Raw genomic sequence first — 21364 nt, 5'->3', positions numbered from 1 at the left:
ATTATAACCTATGTCCTCCTTTTCGCATTTTCTCTATATCTTTGCTTTATACAGATCTGCCATATATTATAGAAAGCTTTTGGTAAAGTTAGAGTAAACCATCCACTTGAGCATTCACTTTCAAAGGTGGGCAATGTTCCAGTTTATTAACATGCAATCCAAGGCTGGTGGCAATTACAACTTCAGTGAGTTGACAACTACATGGTAGTCTCTGTAAGGCAAGTAAATAGCCTCAGTTTACCTGCAGCTTCCCTAAAAAACCTTTTGCTCCAGACATGTCTTTCTTGCTCTGCTTATGGCTCAATGGCATTTTGAATTATTAGAGCTGTTTGCAGCATGCGTGCAGTGTTGGGCACCACAGTATAAAAAAAGACATTAAGCTGTTTGAGAGCATCTAAAGGAGGACCATGAATATCATGAAGGGCCTTGAGAGGAACTATATGAGGAGCAGCTGAGGTCATTTGGTATGTTCAGCCAGGAGGAGACTGAGGGGACACCCCACTCCAGTCTACAACTTCCTTGTGAAGGAAAGGGGAGGGTCAGGCACTGATCTTTTCACTCTCGTGACCAATGACTGGACTGAGGGAATGGCCTGAAGTTGTGTCAGAGATGATTTAGGTTGGATATTAGAAAAAAGGTTCTTTACCCAGAGGGTGGTGGGGTACTGGAGCAGGCTCCCCAGGGAAGTGGTCACAGCACCAAGCCTGACGGAGTTCATTAAGTGTGTGGACACTGCTCTCAGGCACATGGCGTGACTCTTGGGGCTGTGCTGTGCAGTGTCGAGCTGGACTCGATGATCCTTGTGGATCCCTTTCAACACAAAACATTCTACAGTTCTATGATTCTAAATACTTCAGGCATGGTACTGTTAGGAAAGGGCAGATTGTTTGGTCTCTGTGACACCAGGAGTAAGCTTGGCCATGGCCCCAGGTGGAGCATTTAGTGCGGCTGCCACTCTGCTCAGGAAAGACAGGGTGATCTCAAGGCTACAAGCAGCAGTCCAGCCCTCTGGGTTTAACGACCTTGGTGGTTTCATGGGCATTATCATACACATTTTTCTTTTGCACAGCTGTAACTCCACTTAGCAGGAACTGCACTAACAGGTGAAAATGAGGAAATAGGCATTTTCTGACACTTTTCAGAACTCCTTTCTTCATTCCATGACATGGCTGTAACATGGACACTGTGATTGTTTCACTCCATACAGACTTTCCCATTAGCAAACAACACTTCCATGAGCAAGCCTTTCTAAAAGGCTGCTTAAAGGAGATACTATGACTCCTTCTATCCCTTCTGTAAAATACACCACGTGGTTGCTCACTGTTGTCTGTGGTAAAAATCCCAGCCTTCACTCCAGGCAATTTTACCTTTCGGACCTCAGGTAATGCATGTATCAGTTGACATTTTTTTTTCTCACCTGGTACCAAGACTTTACACCTCCAGACCAATTTGCTGTGTCTTTTTGCAGAGAGAATGGATGCAAATTTTGTCAGTTTCTCCAGAAAATGTATCTCATTTTGTGAAGATTATAATTTCCTCCTTCACCTCACTGTTCACACAGTTCACACAGAGGAGAAAAGAAGCAACATGTGCAAATTGAAATACAGAAAATTCTATTTGAATAGGAGAAAAAGACTCGCTTTTAATGTGATGTTGGTCAAACACTGGCACAAATTGTCCTGAGAGATTGTGGAGTCTCCACCCAGAGAGATACCCAAACTCCAACAGGATGCAGCCCTGAGCAGCTGGCTGTCAGTGACCCTGCTTGGAGTGTGGGGGTTGGAGCAGACAATCTCCAGAGATTCCCTCCAATTTCCAGCGGCCTGTGAAAAGGGCAGGAATATCACAAGTCAGTTTGAGAAGTTGTATCATGTTATGTGTTTTTAACAAAATACATTTTATTACAGGTTCCTACTTCTTGGAGGCACTACTGTGCCAAAGTACCACAGAAGTCTTAGGACATCAGAACACCTGATGATGACTGTGACTCTACAGTCTAATGCTGCTGAACACCCAGAGCCTACCTAACGCTGTATGTCTCTGTATAAAACACGTAACATTTGCTGAAGTGCATATTGGGACTTAGATTTTATTTTATTTTCCGGTCTGCAGATATTTTATGGGGCTATGCAATGTGGAATAGTTTCAACAGAAAACACTGAGAGTCCCACCTTAAAATTATTCCCTGGTGGGTAGGGCACTGGGGTGAGACACAGGAATTGCTTCAAATCCTGAATGAGAAAGAAGTTGTTTTGATCTCTAACATCCTGAGATATTACTAATGCCACTTGATTTCTAGGCAAAAGGGACACTACATTATGTGAAAAAGGGTTGATTGAAAGCAAAGTGAACTTTTGGAAGAGCCCACTCCATTTCAGAAAAAAAACCCAAAACCTGTCAATGGAGATTTCCTGAAGAATTAAACAACCGTACCTCAATGTACATTTCATTCATGGAGAGAGACTGATGTGAATTGGCTATACCATTAGTAAGATTTAGTGATCTCATTTGTCACAGTGGTAACTGCATACAGATTGCCTGTCTTTAGTTAAAGAAAGCTCCCTTCCTCCGAGGCTTTTAGCTGTCTGCAGATGCCTAAATGAAGCCTTTCTGTTTACTCCTATGGGTTCCTTGGGGTGCTTATGTCAGTTCCTGGTGCTATTCCTTTTCATCTTAATGTACACCTGTCAGACTGCTTGGAATTTCTATTCAGTATCATCTCCCCCTGAAGGCTCCTTCAGCCTGAATAAACTTGCATTTATTCACAAGTGAAATATGCTGTGCCCACCGACTTGATGCTTCTGCCTTGAAAAGCCTGAAGGAGCAAAAATCTGAGTGGTTTGAAACCCAGTCTTTCCAAGTTGAACACTTATTAGCTGGACTACACAAAATCTATCTAACGGTTTTGGTAAGACCAGATGACTCTCAGAAAGGGCCCTTCTGAGCGTGCAGCCTATGAAACCGCCAGATGTAAGACTTCCTATAACATTTCCCAGAATTTAAAGATATACAGGATTGCTTAATGCTTTCGGATTTGAATGCGACTGGTCCCTCAAAAAGTCTGCCACCGTATCCCGAGGACAAGCTGATCCGCGCAGGCAAACGGCACCCGCGAAGAGCATCCTTGTGTCCGCTGTCCTGCCAGCCCGGAGCTCGGCCCCAGCCCCGGCCGGGCTGCCCGGTGCTTCTGGGGCGCTCCCCGAGCCGAGCGCTCCCCGCCACAGGCGCGCCCGCGGCAGCGGCTCTCTGACAGGAAGAAGGCAAAAAAAGGAGCAGCGGAGAACGGGCACCGACGCGAGCCCGCCTTGAGCCCGCGAGGAGGAGAGGAACATCCCCGGGCACCCAGCCCTGGCCGCGCCGCCGCCCCGGTCGGCCCGCCCGTCCCGCCGCTCACCGATGGTAGAAACGACGGTGCCCACGAAGTAGAAAGCGCCGGTGAAATCCCATCGGGGCCGGACATCATCGACGCGGATGCCGGCCACGCTCGCCTCCTCGTATTCCCGGAGGAAGTGCCGGAGCTCGGCACGGCTGAGGTTGTGGCGCCGGGTGAAGTTCTCCAGGCGCTCCTCCCAGCGCTCCTTAGCCTCCCGCTCCGTGGGCAGCTCGATGGCCGAGAAGACGGCGGCGCCGCACAGCATGTAGAGCACGATCAGCACCGCCAGCAGGAGGAACCGCGCGTTGTCCGCGTTGAGGCGACCCGCGCTGGAGCAGCAGCAGGCGCCGCGACACGCCATCCTCCGCCCGCGGGACCGGGCTGCCGCTCCGTCACGCTACGTCGGGGCCCTGCCGCCGCCGCCGGGCATCACGGCGCCGCCCGCCAGCCGTGCGCGGGGCCCGCGGGGCTCAGGGCGCCGCGGAGCCCGGCGGCGGCGAGCGGCGCTCCCGGGAGCCGGCCGGCACCTTGGCCCCGGGGGCAGGGCGCGGGCCCGGCGCTGCCCCGCGGCGGACGCGCTTCGGGCTGCCGAGCATCCTGCGGGCGAGGGAACAGCCCGTCCCCTCCCGTCCCGTCCCGTCTAGTCTCGCAGAGCCCCTCACCCTCAGCGCCCGCCGCGCGGGGCTCCCGTCCCCGCCAGTTTCATATCCCCTTGCTGCCCCCGCCCCGAGCACGTCGGAGCGGGGCGCAGGGACAGGCACCGCCAGGCGCCTCCTGCCTGCCGGGGGGCGAGGCGGGACCGGCGGCAGCTCGCTCCCCGCCCTCCCCCTTCACCGCGGGGCTCCGCCGCCCGGTCCCCCGGGCCACCCGCACCATGGCCTCGGGGGAGCGGCGGGCCGGGCCGGGCCGGGCCGGGCTCCCGGGGCCGGCTCCCCTCGGCAGAGGCTCGGTGCCGGCCGCGGGCAGGGCGGGATGGCAGAGGGTGACTGCCCCGCGGCCTCCAGCCCTCAGAGGGGCGGGGGTGTCCTCCTTCCCTCCCTCAGGCACCCGGCCCGGGCTGCGGGGCCCAGGAGCGGCCGAGGCAACGGAGCCTCGTAGAGAGACCACGGAAGAAACCCTCAGTCGATGATATACCCTAACCCATCAAAGCCATAAAAATCAGCGCCTTTGCCAAAAGTGGGCACCTCCTTCTCCACAGCTCTGGTTAGCCCCTGCCTTCCCGACGAAGCGTTACATCTCCGTCCTCTAGCACATGGTAGTCGAAGGGAAATTGTTTAGGAAAGACAGAAGCAGTCTCTCCAGCCGCACTGTGGTTTTAAAATGCGTTAGTTGCAGGTTCAAACAGAGCTCTCCATCTGAAACTTTTGGAAATATCATTCTCACTAAAAGAAGAAAAACCTAAACTCGGCAATATCTAGTAGTTGCTACAGTGCTAAATTCTACTTTTAAATAGTTGGGTGCTGGAATTCAGCTTTGCTAAACATAATAGTATACAAGCACATTCTTTCCACGGACAGACAACCTACGTATATTTTTTTTAGGAAGCCAGTTAATGAACTATAACATCCATTTCCCTCCCCTTTATTATGGGAATAATAATTTTCTAATAATTGTGTTGCAGTCAAAATGTAATGGGAATGAACACTAAGATCTTAGAAATCTCCCTTAATGGCAGGTAATTGTACACTCCATGTAAGAACCATTGATTGTCTCATAGCCTGAGGTATATTTCAGTATTGGTCAGACTCCTAAGGGTGTACTGTGGGCAGTTCCCACGCCAGTGTTTGAGAGAACCAGCACCTGTGTGGCAGCAACTGCTAGAGCAGTAGGCACAGGGAAAAAATAAGTCCTTTTCTTATGTTGTACAGTAAACCAGCAGGGATGAATGGGAGTAATGTCTAATTTTTTTCCTATTTGTCACTACTCATAGGTGATATATGATGCTGCAGGTTTTTATTCCCTCTTGATTAGTCTTTAGCATAGACTTTAGCATGGAAATTAAAATTAGCAGCAATACTGGAAGACATTAAATAACCAAAAATAGGAATATGAGATGCCTGCCAAGCTAACCAGATTGTGCCAAGTGTTAAAGGGAACCACGTGCTTCCATAAAAAAATGCTGGTGTATCTTTAAAATTGTCAGTTCCTACGAGGGGGAAAAAAAACAACAACAACAACAAAACCCAACCTATACTTCCCTTTGCCAGTCAGAAGGAAGACAGAACTCAATCAATGCACTCTTAACCAGCAAAGGGAGCAGAATTGAGTGAGCACCCTCTGTCCACACCAATGGCTCCATCCATCAAACCTGCTCAAGGGTGGCTTGGATTAGCGCAGTGGGAAAAAGAACCTTTAGCTGCTTGCAACCATGACATCAATGTGATTACACAAAGGAATATGAACAACAGTAAGACTATTCAAAGGAATATCCAAGGCAAATTATTCAAGGTTACTGAGTTCCTCCTTATTTACATATTATTTTGTTAGTGTGGAATAGTCATTTTTGTGTAAGATCATCTGGCACAGTCTTGAAAGACAAATGTACTACTGTCATTGATCATCAAAAATTGTAAATTCCCTTCATTTGTCAACTTTGATCTTGGCAGTGACTTAATCATCTTTTGAGAAAATGGCTTTCCCTCTATTAAAGGATAGAACAGGAGCAAGTTGATATCGACCAGAATCTTGAAAAAGAAAATGAGAATATGGCTTATTCTAAAGAATACGTTCCTGTAAAACAGGTCACCATTCTCACTGCTCTTGGGGAAATAGCTAGAAAAACTGGAGTGTGTGGAAAGCACCAACAGTGTAATCAGTCAGCCATCCCATAACATTTCAGCATGGTGGAATAAAGAAATGCAGTGTGTTCACTAGCATAAGCAAAAAAACCAAAGGTAACTTTTAGTTTTGGGTAAAAAAAAAAGTGGTTAAACATGTTGCTGACATTTAAATCAACTCCAAATCAAAGTGAACATCTTGTGAGCTTGAGCCCCGAGTGCAACACCATTACTCTCAGTACAGTCACTTGTGCATCACTATCAGGAAACATGCTGTTTTCCCTACCCCTCAACACCCCAAGCACACAGTGCCCTAGTGTCTGTGTGTAGCCATTTAGTGACAACAGATCGGTGATGGTAAGGATTAGCAGAATTGTGAAATAATAGCAAAGAAAAATCAATATATCCACCAATTCTGTTTAGTCCAAACATAAACCATAACCCATATCACTAAGTGTTACATCCACACATCTTTTAATACCTTCAGGGATGGTGACTCCACCACTTCCCTGGGGAGTTTGTTCCAATGCCTGACAACCCTCAGTGAGGAATTGTTCCCTAATATCCAATCTAAACCTTCCCTGGTCAAACTTGAGACTCATCTTGTCTCCTTGCTTGTTATCTGGGAGAAGAGGTTGACTCCCACCTGGCTACAACCTCCTTGCAGGTAATTGCAGAGAGCAGTAAGAGCCCTGCTGAGATTCCTTTTCTTCATGCTAAACATTCCTAGTTCCTCCAGTTACTCCTCAGAAGACTTGTGCTCCAGACCCTCCACCAGCTCCAATGCCCTTCTCTGGACATGTTCCAGCCCCTCAATGTCTTTCTTGTCACGAGGGGCTCAGAACTGGACACAGCACTCGAGGTGTGGCCTCACAAGTGCTGAGTATGGGGGAACAGTCACTGCCCTGGTTCTGCTGGCCACATTATTTTTCATACAAGCAATGTGTTCCATTAATGGGATGCTGTTGATTTTATAAAACACCTGGTAATACACTTGCAAGATACAAGATCCAACCCAATCTGAAATGTGCACATTTAGAAGAAAGAACAAAGGATATATTAACAAGATTGCCTTTTTATTTGAATTTTACATACAACTTTTATTCCAGCTACTGGAGTCAACTGACAGTCTCGCAGAACAGTAATTTTAAAATTAATTACAGATATAAATTTAGAGAGACTCTCAGAGAACAGTTCTCATCTTGAAAACTACATTAGGAACCACAGTAAAGAAAAAGCATATAAAAAGGTATTCAAAAAAGCAGGTTCCCTTGTCATGATACGGTTATAGATTCTCCAAGAATCTCTCCCTTATTAACATTTTGATGTTTCAATGACAAATTAACCATTATAACAGACATTATAACTTACAGAACAGAAACAAGCAGTTTTTGCAAGCAGCACGGCAGGCTCAGTTTCAGCAAGTGGAACATCACAGAGTACTGGAAACATTTATGATGGAACCCACATATTTCCATGTGTATCAGGGGCGTCAGTGTAAGGAATATTCCAAATCCACGGTTGATCTGTAAACCAAAACAAAAACACTCATGACAAAATAATTTATCAAATGCAAAATTTGGTTCCCTTCCTCTTTTCCCTTTGGAGGAAGAGGAAGGTCAAAATTCCCACTGATTTTCAATTAACATCACGTGCAATTTTAGTTTAGTGGAAATTTTGGTTCAGTTATTTTTTTGTTTTAAACTGTAAGATACAGAGTTTTCAAAAGGGTTTTGCTTTCCCCCCAGATATTATTTTAAACCCAACATGCTCATCAGCTGTATAAGAATTGTATTTCAGACAATATACAAGTACAGTAATGCAGCCAAATTTGGTTTGGCCTAGTGGCAGCAAATTTTGTGCTGCATCTCTCTTAACCCAATAGAATTACAAATAAGCACTGTAACATTAATATTTTTCACAACTTATTAATAATTTTACAGTAAGAATTCAGTACCTAAAAGTGACACTGCATGACCTCTGAAAAGTTCACATTTACCCCTCACTTCTTCAAACATTACACCTTCAGATGAGCAACAGTTTTGCACTACACAGTTCTCTCCCACTTCTCAGAATACAGAAGCTCTTTCCACTCTTGGAAAAGAGAAAATGCAACACACCAGCAGTTAACTGCTAGCTCTGCAACCTGCTCTGTGCTGTTCCTCCTACCATACATGTGACAGAAATGCAGCTGTTCTGTGAATCCAAGGTATTATTCTACTTCTTGCAGGCTACTCCTACTGAAACAGAGAAAAATCCCTTAACCCTTTTTTCAGTGAGTTTTCTCAATTAAGAAATTTATATACATGTAGCCTGCTTCTTCTCTTCATGTATAAAATGAGCCCAGAAGGAATACAATGGCATTAATCTGTAATATGCACAGATTAAACTGAATTGTACCAAGGATGACAGGAATAGCTATTGATTGAGATTACTTTTATCCAATTTTAAATGTACAGGATCCAATGACAACTCTGCCAATATAGGAAGTGAGAATTACTGTAGCAAGGAGAGGAAGAAAGTGACAAAAACAGTAACGAAGGGTTATATAAATTACACAACAGCACACTGTGACAAGTACCATGTCAATTAAACATGGGACAGAGGGACCATTGTTACTAAGTGCTCATTTTTACTCACTACTAGAGTGTCCTTAATTCTTGTACTGTAGTTCCATATGTTGCAGTAAAACATATCCCAGCTATGCAAATGCTTTAAAATGTTTACAGCAGGAAGGGAACAGGAGGGTAGTTGGCTGTTTTTTTGTTATAGTGGACAGGTGATTTCAAAGCTTATAAAAAAAATAAAAGGCATCAGAAACTGGAAGAAACTATAGCACTTAACTCACAGTGCACTACCAAGAAAGCTCTCTAGGTTTCTGGCTCAACTGCAGGATATCTAGACTTTGAGTCATCTCTTAAAAAGAAAAAAAAAAAAAAAGTAGTATCACCATTATTTCCCCAAGCTTGTTTAGCAGTCTCCTGCTGGACAGCCATGTGTACCTTTTGTATTTTAGGTGAATACCTTACCAGACAGTAAACATTAACAGTTAAAAAAATGGGTACAGAATAAAGCAAATGTTGGGAAAAGCATTGAGGATTCCAAACATACATTCAGATTTGAACACTGACCTCTGTCTATGACATCAGAATAAATCCAGTCCCACTCAAGCACTGGAATCTGTCACTCAAGAGTACATTATGCAGCTTAGACCTATCCAGCTTCCCTACTTCCCTACCATCTGGCAGTTACTCTGCTTAATTCAGCAAAACATGCAGGCAAAGGAAAACTTTAGATGTACAGAAATAACTTCAGTCACCCCCTTAACGCATGCTGAGAGGCCTCAATACCTAATTTAATTCTTTCTAATTGTAGCTGTCTAAATAAAATTTGCTCGAGGTAGCTATTATTGTACTTGGAACTTTGTTCCTTTAATAGGAGGCTGTTGATTTTATAGAACAGCTGACAGTATTTTAACAGTCACATGTAGAACTATTGCTGATACAAATTTAACTCAGTTATTTATAAAATTTCAGGTTCAATTTAAAATTATTCATCACTGTTAATAGGATCTATAACAACAAGAGAGACAATGACTGTGTACAAGTACTATATGATGGTAGCTGCTTACTGCAGCACATGAAAATGACTACCAAGTTTCTCAAAATTAATTCTTCTGATCTTTTTGGGGGGAGCAAACAAAAGTCCCATAAAATAATTTTTAAAGCGTCCTTAACATACCTACCTTCCACACATTTCAAGATCAGTATTTCATTTCTGATACTCCAACTTTGTCTCAACTGCACCTGACTGGAGTTAGTGTTATCTACTAGGCTGGTACCACAGCTTTGCTCTTGCCTCATTTACAAGCAGCAGAACTCCAGCAGTAGAGGCAGCACTTGCTAAAATAAATGGGGCCATTCCAGTCCCACTGCTACTTAAACATTATCTGAAAGCTCAGGTGAAACACTCAGATTTTTGAGCATTCTCTCACAACTGAATAGACTACCACATTTTACTTAAAGGTAGAGAGCCTCTGAAGAACAAGACAAGTTTTTTTTGATTAACACCTGATTATCACTCAAGAAAATCCATGCTGCCAGGCCACCTCAAGCCTTGATGTTCTCATCAATATGGTGATACAGTCAAAACCAGGAACATGCAATTGAATAGTAAAGTATAAAACACAATGAAAGCATCTTTGTGATCCTCTTCCTACAGGTATCTTTTGCAGTGTGAGTAGAGATCTGGATGAGAGAATTCCTGGCTTATCTCTAAACCCAGAGACTGGATTCTTACCTCTAATTAATTGAAAAGGGTAGCTTCAAAGGAACAAGTATTCACATATACAGAAAGGTTACAAATAACCAGACTTCAAGTCATTCTACATATACATGGCAAACTCACTCCCTGTCGCGTGAATCTGGGAAGTTCTTCCTTAAGCATTTGCAAAAGGTGCACACTACACCTCAGACTCTCTTGTCCCCGCCCTCTGGATGAGCACAGCATTTGAAAAGGAATTAATCTTGTTCCTCTCAATGCAAAAATTATACTTAAAGATCTCAAGAAGGAGGAAAGGCAGATGGGGAACAGATATGGGATCTATATGAATATTCACCAAGTGACAATTTCTATGGGCCAGGACAAAGATCACTTGTATGGGGAAAAAAAGGAAAAAAAGCAAAACCCAGTACTGCAGTTTTACACACAGGATTTGCTTTGTTTCAAAGTGGTGATTTGATGAGGAATAAAAGTATTTTGCACTTTTCTGAGACCTCCCCCAAACTGTTATAAAAAAATCCTTGATAAACTTATGAATTAGAAGTTTCAAGTTCCCTCCACACAACAGATGATTTACTCAGTCAGTAAACTGTGTAATATCTAAATCACAAATGAAGTGAAATTCCTCGACTACAGCAAGCAACTTGCATTGGTAAGAGAGATAATAGCAATACTGCAACTGAGATGTGATGACAGGAACTCAATGAGATGCTGTTGCACGACAAAAATGTTACACAACAATATTGCAGTACTCATTTAGAAGATTCTACATGAAAATAAAAATCTGAGTACTTTGTGGTTTTGAGACACAAAGAAATTTTATTTATATAATGATATCTTGCTAAGTAAGATAGGCTATTGTGTGCATGATTCCCAAATTCCAGACTGGATAATTTTCAGCTTCCCTTTCAAGGAACTCTCAAATTATCCTGCTGGTTTATAGGTTTTATTTATCTTAGTATCATTGATACATTGAGCTTTGTGATAGTCTTTTTTATTATGACAGCCTGCATCTGTTGGTTACCTACAGAGGCCTTCAGCAGATTGATGTATCTATATGATTTATTTATCTAGAGATTGAGTAGTACTGTCAGCTACCAGAATCTTTTTTAAAATTCTTTTGCCCTAAAGACACAACTGCTGCCAACAAATGGCCTTCTGCTGTTCAGCTGACTATTGGAGGTGATCAATTGCAATTGCTCAAAACAGCAATGTGAAAAGAGTTAATAATGTTAATGTACACACAACAAATGTTATCTGCTAAAAATTAACGAGGTCCTTTGTCACATCAGAATAGGAATGATCTTATTCTTGATTTTAAAACCACTAGATGTAAAATATACATATTATTCCCTGCAGCAAGGAAACATGCAAGCATGCATAATATAACTCTCTTTTGCTGGCAATTTAAAGCATCTGTGAAGAAATAGTCTAAAGGAAAAATGCCCAGGTAAAAGTCCTCTGTGCAACCTTAACTCTGATCTGTCAGGATATCATACTGTTAATTTCCTCAGACTTCAACTACAAATCTTGCATTCTGCACAAGATGGCTCAAATCACATAAGTTCCAAAACTAGACTGGGCATCATACATCTACCATAAAAAAAGAATACCCAAACCAAACTGCATTTTAAAATTCTTGAATTGATCAACTATAGAAGCAAAATTCTGACCATCTGGTGAATTTGCCATCTCATAAGAGTGCCCTCACCTAATAATCTGAAGCACATCTCCCTTAGCCAAGCATAAGCTTTGAGCTCAAAGAAGTTGGCTAGTAGTGTGTGGCAAATCAGATAGTCAAGTGGCTCCTTCTGGTCTGCAACCTGATCATAACATTAAATAGAAGTGGCCAAACTAAATAGTGACTCTGGAACTGGAGTTTCTTCTCAGGCAGTGTTAATTTCTTCACAGTCATAAACAGCTGGGAGAACAAGTGTACTCAAATGTTACACTTGGACTCTGGGAGGTCCTCTGAGGCAGTGTCTGATGTCAAGATGCATTATGAGAGCTTCAATCTGAAACGGCAGGTTTAGCACTCAATAATACTGCTTTTGGTTCTGCAAGAAAGGAACTGAGACCAACACAAATGAGATTGGTTCCAACCCTGGCTTTCTTACCCTGGGCCATGATTTACACTGAAAAATATACACTTGTTGCCTGAAAAAATTGAAAACTAAACTTCTACACATACTCTGATGTATATTTACCATTGCTCTGAATGTTAAATAAGTGAAATATTTTCTGCTCAATGTATTAGAACCACTAGAAACTGGACTAGCTTCTAGTTGTCATCTACTAAGAAGAAAGGATATTCTCTTAGACTTTGTACCATATTAGGCACACTGAAAGTACTTGGAGTTCTCTAAAAATTCATACGGGATGTTGCTAATTTAGTTCCTTCAAACCCTAGAAAGTAGGTTTCAAGCAGCTATGCAACATTAATTAGGAAAAAAAAGGTGATTATTGAAAAATATTAGTTACTTTCCCAGAAGTCTTCTATCTTAATTTTTCCAAAAAATATTTTAACTACTTGACAGAGAAAGTAGCAGAGCATTCTAGAACTTAGAACAAAAAACAAAGGTGAGAGAAAGGTAGAAACCACAAATAGTGACATTTTTCCAGAACTTATATGACCTCCTGAGGATACTGCAGGTCCCTGTGAGGGAGTTCAGAGGAACAAAGAATTCCTATAGCTTTGCTGGACAAAATGCCAATCTCTTCTTTTAAGCACTGTGCCACTAGCACAAAGCAGGATAAATGAACATTCCTTCAACTCTTCAGGTAACAGGTTAAACATAAATACCTAAGCCTACCAGAGTTAGAGGCAAATACGCCATGAAGTCTTTCTTCCTTTCATCCAGCACAACACGTTATATGTAAAAAAATGAGATGCAGTGTTACTATAGTTTCCTGAAATCACTATAAGTATTTACCAAATGTAACTTCACCATACTCCCAATTCCCACTCATTGAAAATCAGACAAAATATCAAGCACTGAATATCTGAAGTTGCAAGAAAAAGGTCAATTTGCTTTTCCATGTAAGTGTGGCAATGGAACATTGAACAGTGAGCAGGGCCCTTCACAAGGGAGAGAGCTGCTCTTGTGAGATATGTTAAAGATCCTTTTGTGCATCCTTAATGAAATCACTGCTGTCAGAGGTTGAAAACTTCAGCTAGAGGACTAATGAATTAAATGGACTGTCAATTTCTGCACAATGCCTGAACTCATTTTTCCAGCATGAGATTTGACAGCTTTAGCCCCCACTTCCCAAGGGTGTAATAGTTTTTCCCACTGGAACATAGTGAAATACCTCTTAATATATTTTTACAAGTTGTGAGAATTGTTCAGGAAAGAAATCTGCAACAAAGGGCAGAACAACAAAGGTAATTCATGTAACTGGCATGTAGAGAGACTAATATGTAGCTTCACTCTAGGGTCATCTCATCTGAGTTGGCATCTGTCTTATTTTCTTGCATACACATTTATCTTCTATATATTATTATTCAACTAATGGTTTCTTCCTTTGATCTCAATATATACACTTAAGAGAAAATTAAATAAAACAGCTTGTTTATTAGAATGCATTTACACCCCTATTTTACAGGATTCTCTTCCAGAGGGTTTAAGAGGTTTCAGAGCATTTCAAACTAAATGCTCAGAAAAACCTTTTATAAATTCCTTCTAGTAACCTAGTCATAACTTAAAGAACTGCTGATAGATCTATTTTTAGATCTTTTCAAAAGTGCTTAAGAGTTTGGCAGCAAGTACACATGATTAATAAATCTAAAATCTGGCAGAATAATAATGCAGAGGAATGTTTCACCTGCTGAGGTCTCCCTTTAAAAAGCAGAAAACAAAGCCAATTAAACAGAAATTTCATCACACTTACCTCTAACTAGAAAGTTAAGTGCAACTCACTAGGAAAAACACCAAATGAAGTAGCCCAAAATAGTATACTATAATACAAGAATATATTTTACAACACCTATAAACCATAGATTCGCTATTCATTGAGCTAATTGATTATATAACAATTTTCTAGCTATTTTTAAGTCCAAACCTATTTTTCCAAGCATTATAGTGTTTGCTGGTACCTTTGATGGGATGGTTGGTTTGGGGTATTTTTGTTTTTCGTTATTTTTAATCATCCTATCTAGTCAAAATAAACTACTTATAATATTTCTGTTATGATTTCTCTCACAGAAGAAATTTTACAAACTTCCCATCGCAACTTCAAGTGCCTATGCTACTCCCAGCAATAGTTTGAGACTCAGGTAAATTTTATTCTTAGTTCAATTCAGGGAGATCCAATTACTCTGGCTGGTTGAAGCAGGTAGTTTACCTGTTCACATAGTGTAAAACATGTCTCTGTGCAAGTCTGAAATACAGCTGGAAACTAAAAGAAAGCAATGGCAAAATTTTAAATATGTCATAATATAATTTCAAATATTATGATTTCCTTACTGGTGGCATCCTAACACACATCAATGAACCCTTCAATGAGTACAGCTTAGGCTATGACTATGTTTCAGTAAGGGACAATCCATCTCTCTAGGAGAGAAAACCAATATAAATCCAAGAAGTTATCTGTCTAACAATGATCAACTTACATTCATTGGAAATTTCTGGAAGAAAACCAGGAAGAAAATCTTTGACTCTTTATCCAAGTGATCCTATTTTTTTCTGTTTTGCCTAAAACTCGAGTTTTAGAATGAAACCCATTGACTAATAAGGCAAACCAGGCAAAGCAGGACAAGACTTGTTTATCTTTTTCTTCCCTGTTATATTGGTCCAAGAAAAGTAGGATAAAGGCCAAATTATTTCATTTATTTCATTTCACTATTTCATATTGAACTCAATGGATTTCAAAAGGTTGTGGCTTAACCTCGTGAATTATTATGTCTGAGACAAATTATTTACATAACTGACTGATAAGTTTGTAATTGCATGTCCTGAGATATATTTTATTACTTTCCAAGATGCATTTATTCACATGCAACCATTTTAATGCTGAAGTCCTGTCCAATATGAATCAATTAGTATCACAGAAAGCCTTTGTGACAGAATGACAGAGAATCTCTGCAATTAAATTATTTCCACAAACTAGGAAACGGCTTTTATTTTGTTACATTATAAAACAAGATAATCCTCTAAGTACATCTGATCCACTATTAGAATTTGTACAAGTACAGGAAAATGTGTCTTTTTTAAAAATTTTGGAATTTTCTAAGTAGAACTTCATGGTAAATGCATGGCCCTGCTCCTGACCATCTCTTCACTATTCTGCCCACTTGTCCTTTCTCCTGCCACTCGTAGGATTTTTCTGCTTATATCAAAGTGACATGTACTCTGTTTTGCTGTGGTTAGAGAATCTTAGTTCAAGGAAAATCCCCCAGAGCCTTTTCTCCTTCAATTATAAGGATCAGTCAATATGGTTTCTTAGGGAAAAGGATAATTATTTGCATTTTTGCTTCTCAAGACTTTATTAAAATAAATCTATTTATATCACACTCCAGAAAGTTTAGGAGTTGACAACTGTATTGTTGAGGACAGATTATTTTATGAGTCCCTCCCTCAACATGAGAATTCTTTCAACATCATTGCCACCAGGAGGCTGATGGACTGAAACAGAATATTCAGGAAAGAGATGTGAACCAGCATAGGCAGCTGGCTTAATTTCCACTGCCAAAGCATAGACAACCTGAATTCTGACATCTGTGCTTATCACCAGAGAAAGCTAAGACCCAAAGCCAGAACTACAGTCAAATCAGTTCACTAGAGAAGTAAGTTTTCCATGCAGAAAGTGAAAAAATGTTACTTGGAAAAAAAAAAATCTTTACGTTTAGTTGAAATATGCATAAAATTCACTGACACAATAGGTTAAATGCTGGAATTAAACCAAGGACAATATCAACTATACAAGCACATTTATGCACAAGTAAGATAGTATATAAAACATTTGAGAATACACATGGATTCTGGTTATCTGCTTTAAAATCTCCAAATCTTAAGTATGACCTCTTAGAAAAATTTCCCTAAACTCATCAGTTTGAGCATTGGTTAACAAGCAGACAGTGCATACATATCCCACCAGAGCACAGCAGCCAGCTGATGTAGGTGTAGTACATTCTTACCCTGTCATTAGCTCATAAGCCCTGCACAGTCCCTGCCTCTGCTCCCCAACACAACAGTAACAGTACTCAGACTGTGTTTCACACTGAATCAAACAGCATAAGTTTGCATTATCATTTCTACACTGCACCAATATTTTTTCTCTGGGAAAACTGAAATGACTTAAGAGGTCTCTTAGGCAAGCAGTAAGTTCTTAGATCAGAACAACCCATCTTTCCAGAAGCTACAGAACGTGCATCTGAGCTGAGGAGGTGAATGCTTGGCTGTGTCACTGTATTTAAGGTTTGGAATTGTATGACCATGGGTCTACTGGTGAGAAGCCAGGCTTGCTGGAAGCTGAAGGGATTCACCTAAGTGGGGAATGAACCTCTTTGCCAACAAGCTGGCCAGAACATCAAGCAAGGAATTTAATCTAGATGTAGTAGTGAAAGAGGATGGAGTTTTGAGCAACACAAGAGCCAGGGGCTGCTGCTGCATTAGGAACCAACAGGAAAATACCTGTGAAATGCTGCAAAGCACTTAAGGCTTGTTCCTCTAAAAAAAGAGTGACATGGTCAACAGCCCAGCTGACATGGATATACACAAATGCATGCATGGACAGCAAACAAGAACTTGGAGCCACTGTACAAAGACTTGGTGGCCTGAATCACACAACACTTCAATCAATGGCTACAAACTTATCTAAGGAAGGAAGGCTTTCCACCAGATAGAAAAAAAAGTGGATCAACTGCATAGAGCTGTGTTTGAAAAGCAAAAATTAGTGAAAGTGTACCGGTAAAAAACTGAGGTCAAGCCAACAGAGGAAGCCTCATGGTTGGTGTTAACTACAGGTCACCTAATGTAGAATATGCTGGTGAAGCCATCTTACTTCAAGCACCAAGCTTCATCCTGCAGCAGAGCTTCAATCACCCTGTGCCTTCACTGTTACTTACTCTGCAAGACTATTTTAAAGTCTGTTGACTTCTTAGCTTTTAAATGCTCTTTCTCCCCACACCATTCATTACTTCAAACACCTACTGAAACATGTGAATTTCTATAAACTACCTATGTTACTCCTATTTCAAGCTCTGTCCTAGATGCTGTCTTTCTTAGATCAAGGTTTCCTAAAAAGGAAGTTACAGCCTTTTGACATTTGTTTTAAGGACAAAAATATAAACAGTTACTCTTCCCAAATATTGCAGGTTGCACATCAATATTATCCTCAATATAGTTTTATATTTTTCAGCCATCACCCCACAGCCACACTCACTTATCACTTTCCTGATTTGCATGTTCTAGAGATGATCTCAAACTGCAACAGTTGAGATTTTGTACATCTCTTCAAGTGTTACGAAATATAACCTATGAAAAATAGAATGGAGGAAAAGCAACACCTCTTTCTTCTGATTTATAGGAATGCTTTCACATTTGCACTACAGTACTTCTTTCACATTCCACTTCCAGAGGACTGTTTTTAGCTCATGCCTGCGCTCTTCCAAACATTCCCTTTTCAATATTCCTCCTCCTATTAGCTCTGCAAAAAAACCCATTTTGATTCCATAATGCATGTAAGAATCACGAAAGAGGACTAAAAACTAGCACTGAAGTTACTGATCCAAAACTTAAACAATAAAGAAAAATATTAGAATAAACAACCTTCTAATTGCTTTCTTTGAAGTTGCAAGTAAAACATGGAACTGATATCAAATCGCCTACAATCACACCACAAAAAAGTTAAAATAAATCTTTGGAGCACAGCAGTATTCAACTGACTCAGAGTTCTCAATTAACTTGCTTCATGTAGAATACAAACATACTTTTCCTCTGAAGTCACAACTTACCTTTGCTTCCATATTGTTCTGGTGGCAGGTCGTAAGGTACAGGAAAATATGTTGCTGAATCCTTCCTTTCTGGAAGCTTTTTCCTTCCTACGTGAAAGTAACCTTTGTCCAATCCCTATGAAAGAAGCAAAACATACAGAAGAAAAGATTGATTAGCTTCTGGGGAAAAGACAAATTAAATTTACAATAGATACTTTCTCAGTGAGCTATTTTAATGAACAAAACCTTTTACCTCCATTACTGAGATTAGATACTTCATGAAGCACCTTCATATCTTAAAACTCAGCTTCTCTTACTTCTATTATTTCAGCTCTTCTCTTTTATTACATCCATTGGCTTGGCCCCACATGTGGATCCATATTGGATATATTCTGCCTTCTCAGGCCCTTACATATATACCAATTTATTTCCAGGTTCACTAGGTGAACTCCTTCAGTGTTTAATATTTAACTAAAGTGAAAAGCTTCTAAAAATTTCTCTTTGCTGCTTAGTTTCATTCTGACCACATTAACTGGATGCTCAGTATGTTTCATGGAATAAACTAGAAATCACTTGGCATTATAGAAACAAGTCTTCAAATCCATGCTTTTCAGACATCTTGAGTAACATCAACCATGGACACAAAAAAATTAATGACGATTTGGAACTGCTCGCACAAAAGCTTCAAAGACTACCCTCATATTAGAATGACAGCATTACTGTCAAACAAGGTTAAGGACTATAAAAAGAAAAAATGCAATACAGTACAAAGGTAGAGAGATTTAAAGTGAATAAAGTAACTTGGGCAGATGGTATTGCTTAGCTACTTCTCCAGAGCAACTGGATCCCAACAGAAGTGAGTTACACAAAAGCAAAATCTATTAGTTCTGAGATTTCAATTAGCTTCCTGTCAGTCAAGTACAGTTTGATTAGAACAGACTAGAAATTTAAAGGCCATCAAGTTTTTTATTTATTTATAAGATATTACTGGCAACTATTTTTCTTCCTAAAAATCATAGAATAGTTTGGGTTGGAAGGGATCTTCAAAGGTCATCTAGTTCCACTGCTGTACACTGGGGAGGGACACCTTCCACTAGTAGCAGGTTGCTCAGAGCCCCATCCAATCTGATCCTGGGATTCCCAGGAATGGGCTATCTACCACCTCTTAGGGCAATCTGTGCCAATGTTTCATTACCTTCACAGTGAATAATTTCTTCCTTAGACCTAATCTAAATATATCCTCCTCTAGTTTAGAACTACTGCCCTTTGTCCTGTTCCTACAATTCCTATTAAAAAAGTCTGTCCCCACCATTTTCACAAGCCCCCACTAGGTACTAAAAGGCTGCAATAAAGTTTCCTTGGAGCATTCTCTTTTTCCAGGCTGAACAACCCCAAGCTCTCTCTGTCTTTCCTCCTAGGAGACTGCTCTAGCTCTGACCATTTCTGTGTCTCTTCTCTGAACTCAATCCAACAGGTCCTTCCTGTGCTGAGGACCCCAGAGCTGGATAAGCACTGCAGGTGGGGTCTCATCAGAGCAGAGCAGAGGACCAGAATCCCCTCCCTCTCCCTGCTGCCCACACTACTTTGGATACAGCCCAGGACACAACTGGCCTTCTGGGCTGTGAGTGCACATCTTCAGCTCATGGCCAAATATTAACTTACACTTTATCCAAGTTCTATGGTCCACCAGTCTGAGTTTTACAGCATTACTGTTTTGTGATAGCACAAGCAAGCATCCTAATTACCACTAAAAAATCCTGTGGCATTCAAACACACACACACACACACTGAATAGAGAGTCCCATCTATATACAGTACTGCAAGTCTCTCTTCACTGAAATTTTACACCATCAAATATTATAATTTTAAGTTGGAGACAGCAACATCTGCATGACCATACAAAGCATGGGAATCAATTCAGCCTTATGCCTTTTTCTTTAATGTTCAAGAAGAATAGTGACCTAGGAAAAGGAGAGCTGACAATGCCAGACAGCTGTTCTAACAAGTCAGTTCAAGAATCTCCTTTAGAATATAGATGCATCTTTTGTCTCATGACCAAAAGAGCAAACTACAGGTTATGATGTAAGAAACACTATACATGATTTCAATAACTAGGAAAAAGCCACTGCCTTTTAAATGAAAGAATAGAGGAAACAAACAAACAAGGTCCATGCTAAAGGATTGCGTGAAAGAAAATTCAGTTTGAACTTCCTTTTCTTATACTATTTAAGTCAGATATTTTGATGAGTCTTCATTAAAACCAGCCTACAGCATTTTGTGGAGCTTAGCCTTGAGGTAACAAGTAATATGTTCAAAACAAACCAATGTAAATATGCAAGATTATTTTTAAAAGCTCATAAACATCTAAGGGTTTGAAAATTACTGGAAAAAAAATCATAATTACTTAGACAAAATGCAACAATCAAGTTGTATAGCCTTACTTCCAATGAATTTGAATCACTCAGGGATTGGTAGAAATTTAATGTAAAAATGCAAATAACCATATTTCAGTCTGTAGTGGAACAAACATGAAATACACTAGGGATTCTAGCTCACAAACAACAGAAACTGTGTAAGTGGTGGTGGTGCCAAGAGATTTATTTTCACAACTCACAGCAGTCAGGTGGTGAGGGTTGCAATTGGTGGGAGGGTCTGGGCCATGTGTATTCCTAGATACTACTCACAAGATGACATTTTAACTGTCAGCATGCATGTGACATATATGAGGTTTGAATACCCAGACACCCTGTGAGCTTTTCTGTCTTCTACATCACCTATGGAAGAAATGTGGAACAGCAGAGAAGGTTTCTCTGCTGTATTGTGAGATGGTTCTTATGCTACAACAAACTTCATATGCCTGATCAACAGCACCAAAATTACAAAGCTGCTGCATGGCAACATCTGAGTTGAACATTTGTGAAACCCTTCCTATCACAAAGCACACTGTAAAACACAACCTACTTCAGCCTCTATCTCCAAAGTAAGGACATTTTTCACCTG

The 21364-nt window shown here is 40.9% G+C and overlaps 2 protein-coding genes across 2 annotated transcripts in view; both read right to left on the bottom strand.

Moving 5' to 3' along the window:
- Positions 1–3734, bottom strand: part of KCNK13 (potassium two pore domain channel subfamily K member 13) — a 44890-nt gene extending 41156 nt beyond the window's left edge. The window contains exon 1 of the mRNA XM_062495178.1: positions 3395–3734. Coding sequence (XP_062351162.1) covers positions 3395–3734 — 340 coding nt within the window. The remainder of the gene's footprint in view (positions 1–3394) is intronic.
- Positions 3735–7518: 3784 nt separating this feature from the next.
- TDP1 (tyrosyl-DNA phosphodiesterase 1) overlaps positions 7519–21364 on the bottom strand; it is a 42570-nt gene continuing 28724 nt past the window's right edge. The window contains exons 15-16 of the mRNA XM_062494475.1: positions 18386–18500; positions 7519–7676 (exon numbers count right to left, since the gene is read on the bottom strand). Coding sequence (XP_062350459.1) covers positions 7603–7676; positions 18386–18500 — 189 coding nt within the window. The 3' untranslated portion in view covers positions 7519–7602. The remainder of the gene's footprint in view (positions 7677–18385; positions 18501–21364) is intronic.

The sequence above is a fragment of the Cinclus cinclus genome, chromosome 6 (genome assembly GCF_963662255.1).
Source record: "Cinclus cinclus chromosome 6, bCinCin1.1, whole genome shotgun sequence".
Classification (NCBI taxonomy): domain Eukaryota; kingdom Metazoa; phylum Chordata; class Aves; order Passeriformes; family Cinclidae; genus Cinclus; species Cinclus cinclus.
Note: the sequence above shows the minus strand (reverse complement) of the source record. Positions and strands in the feature narration are given on the sequence as shown.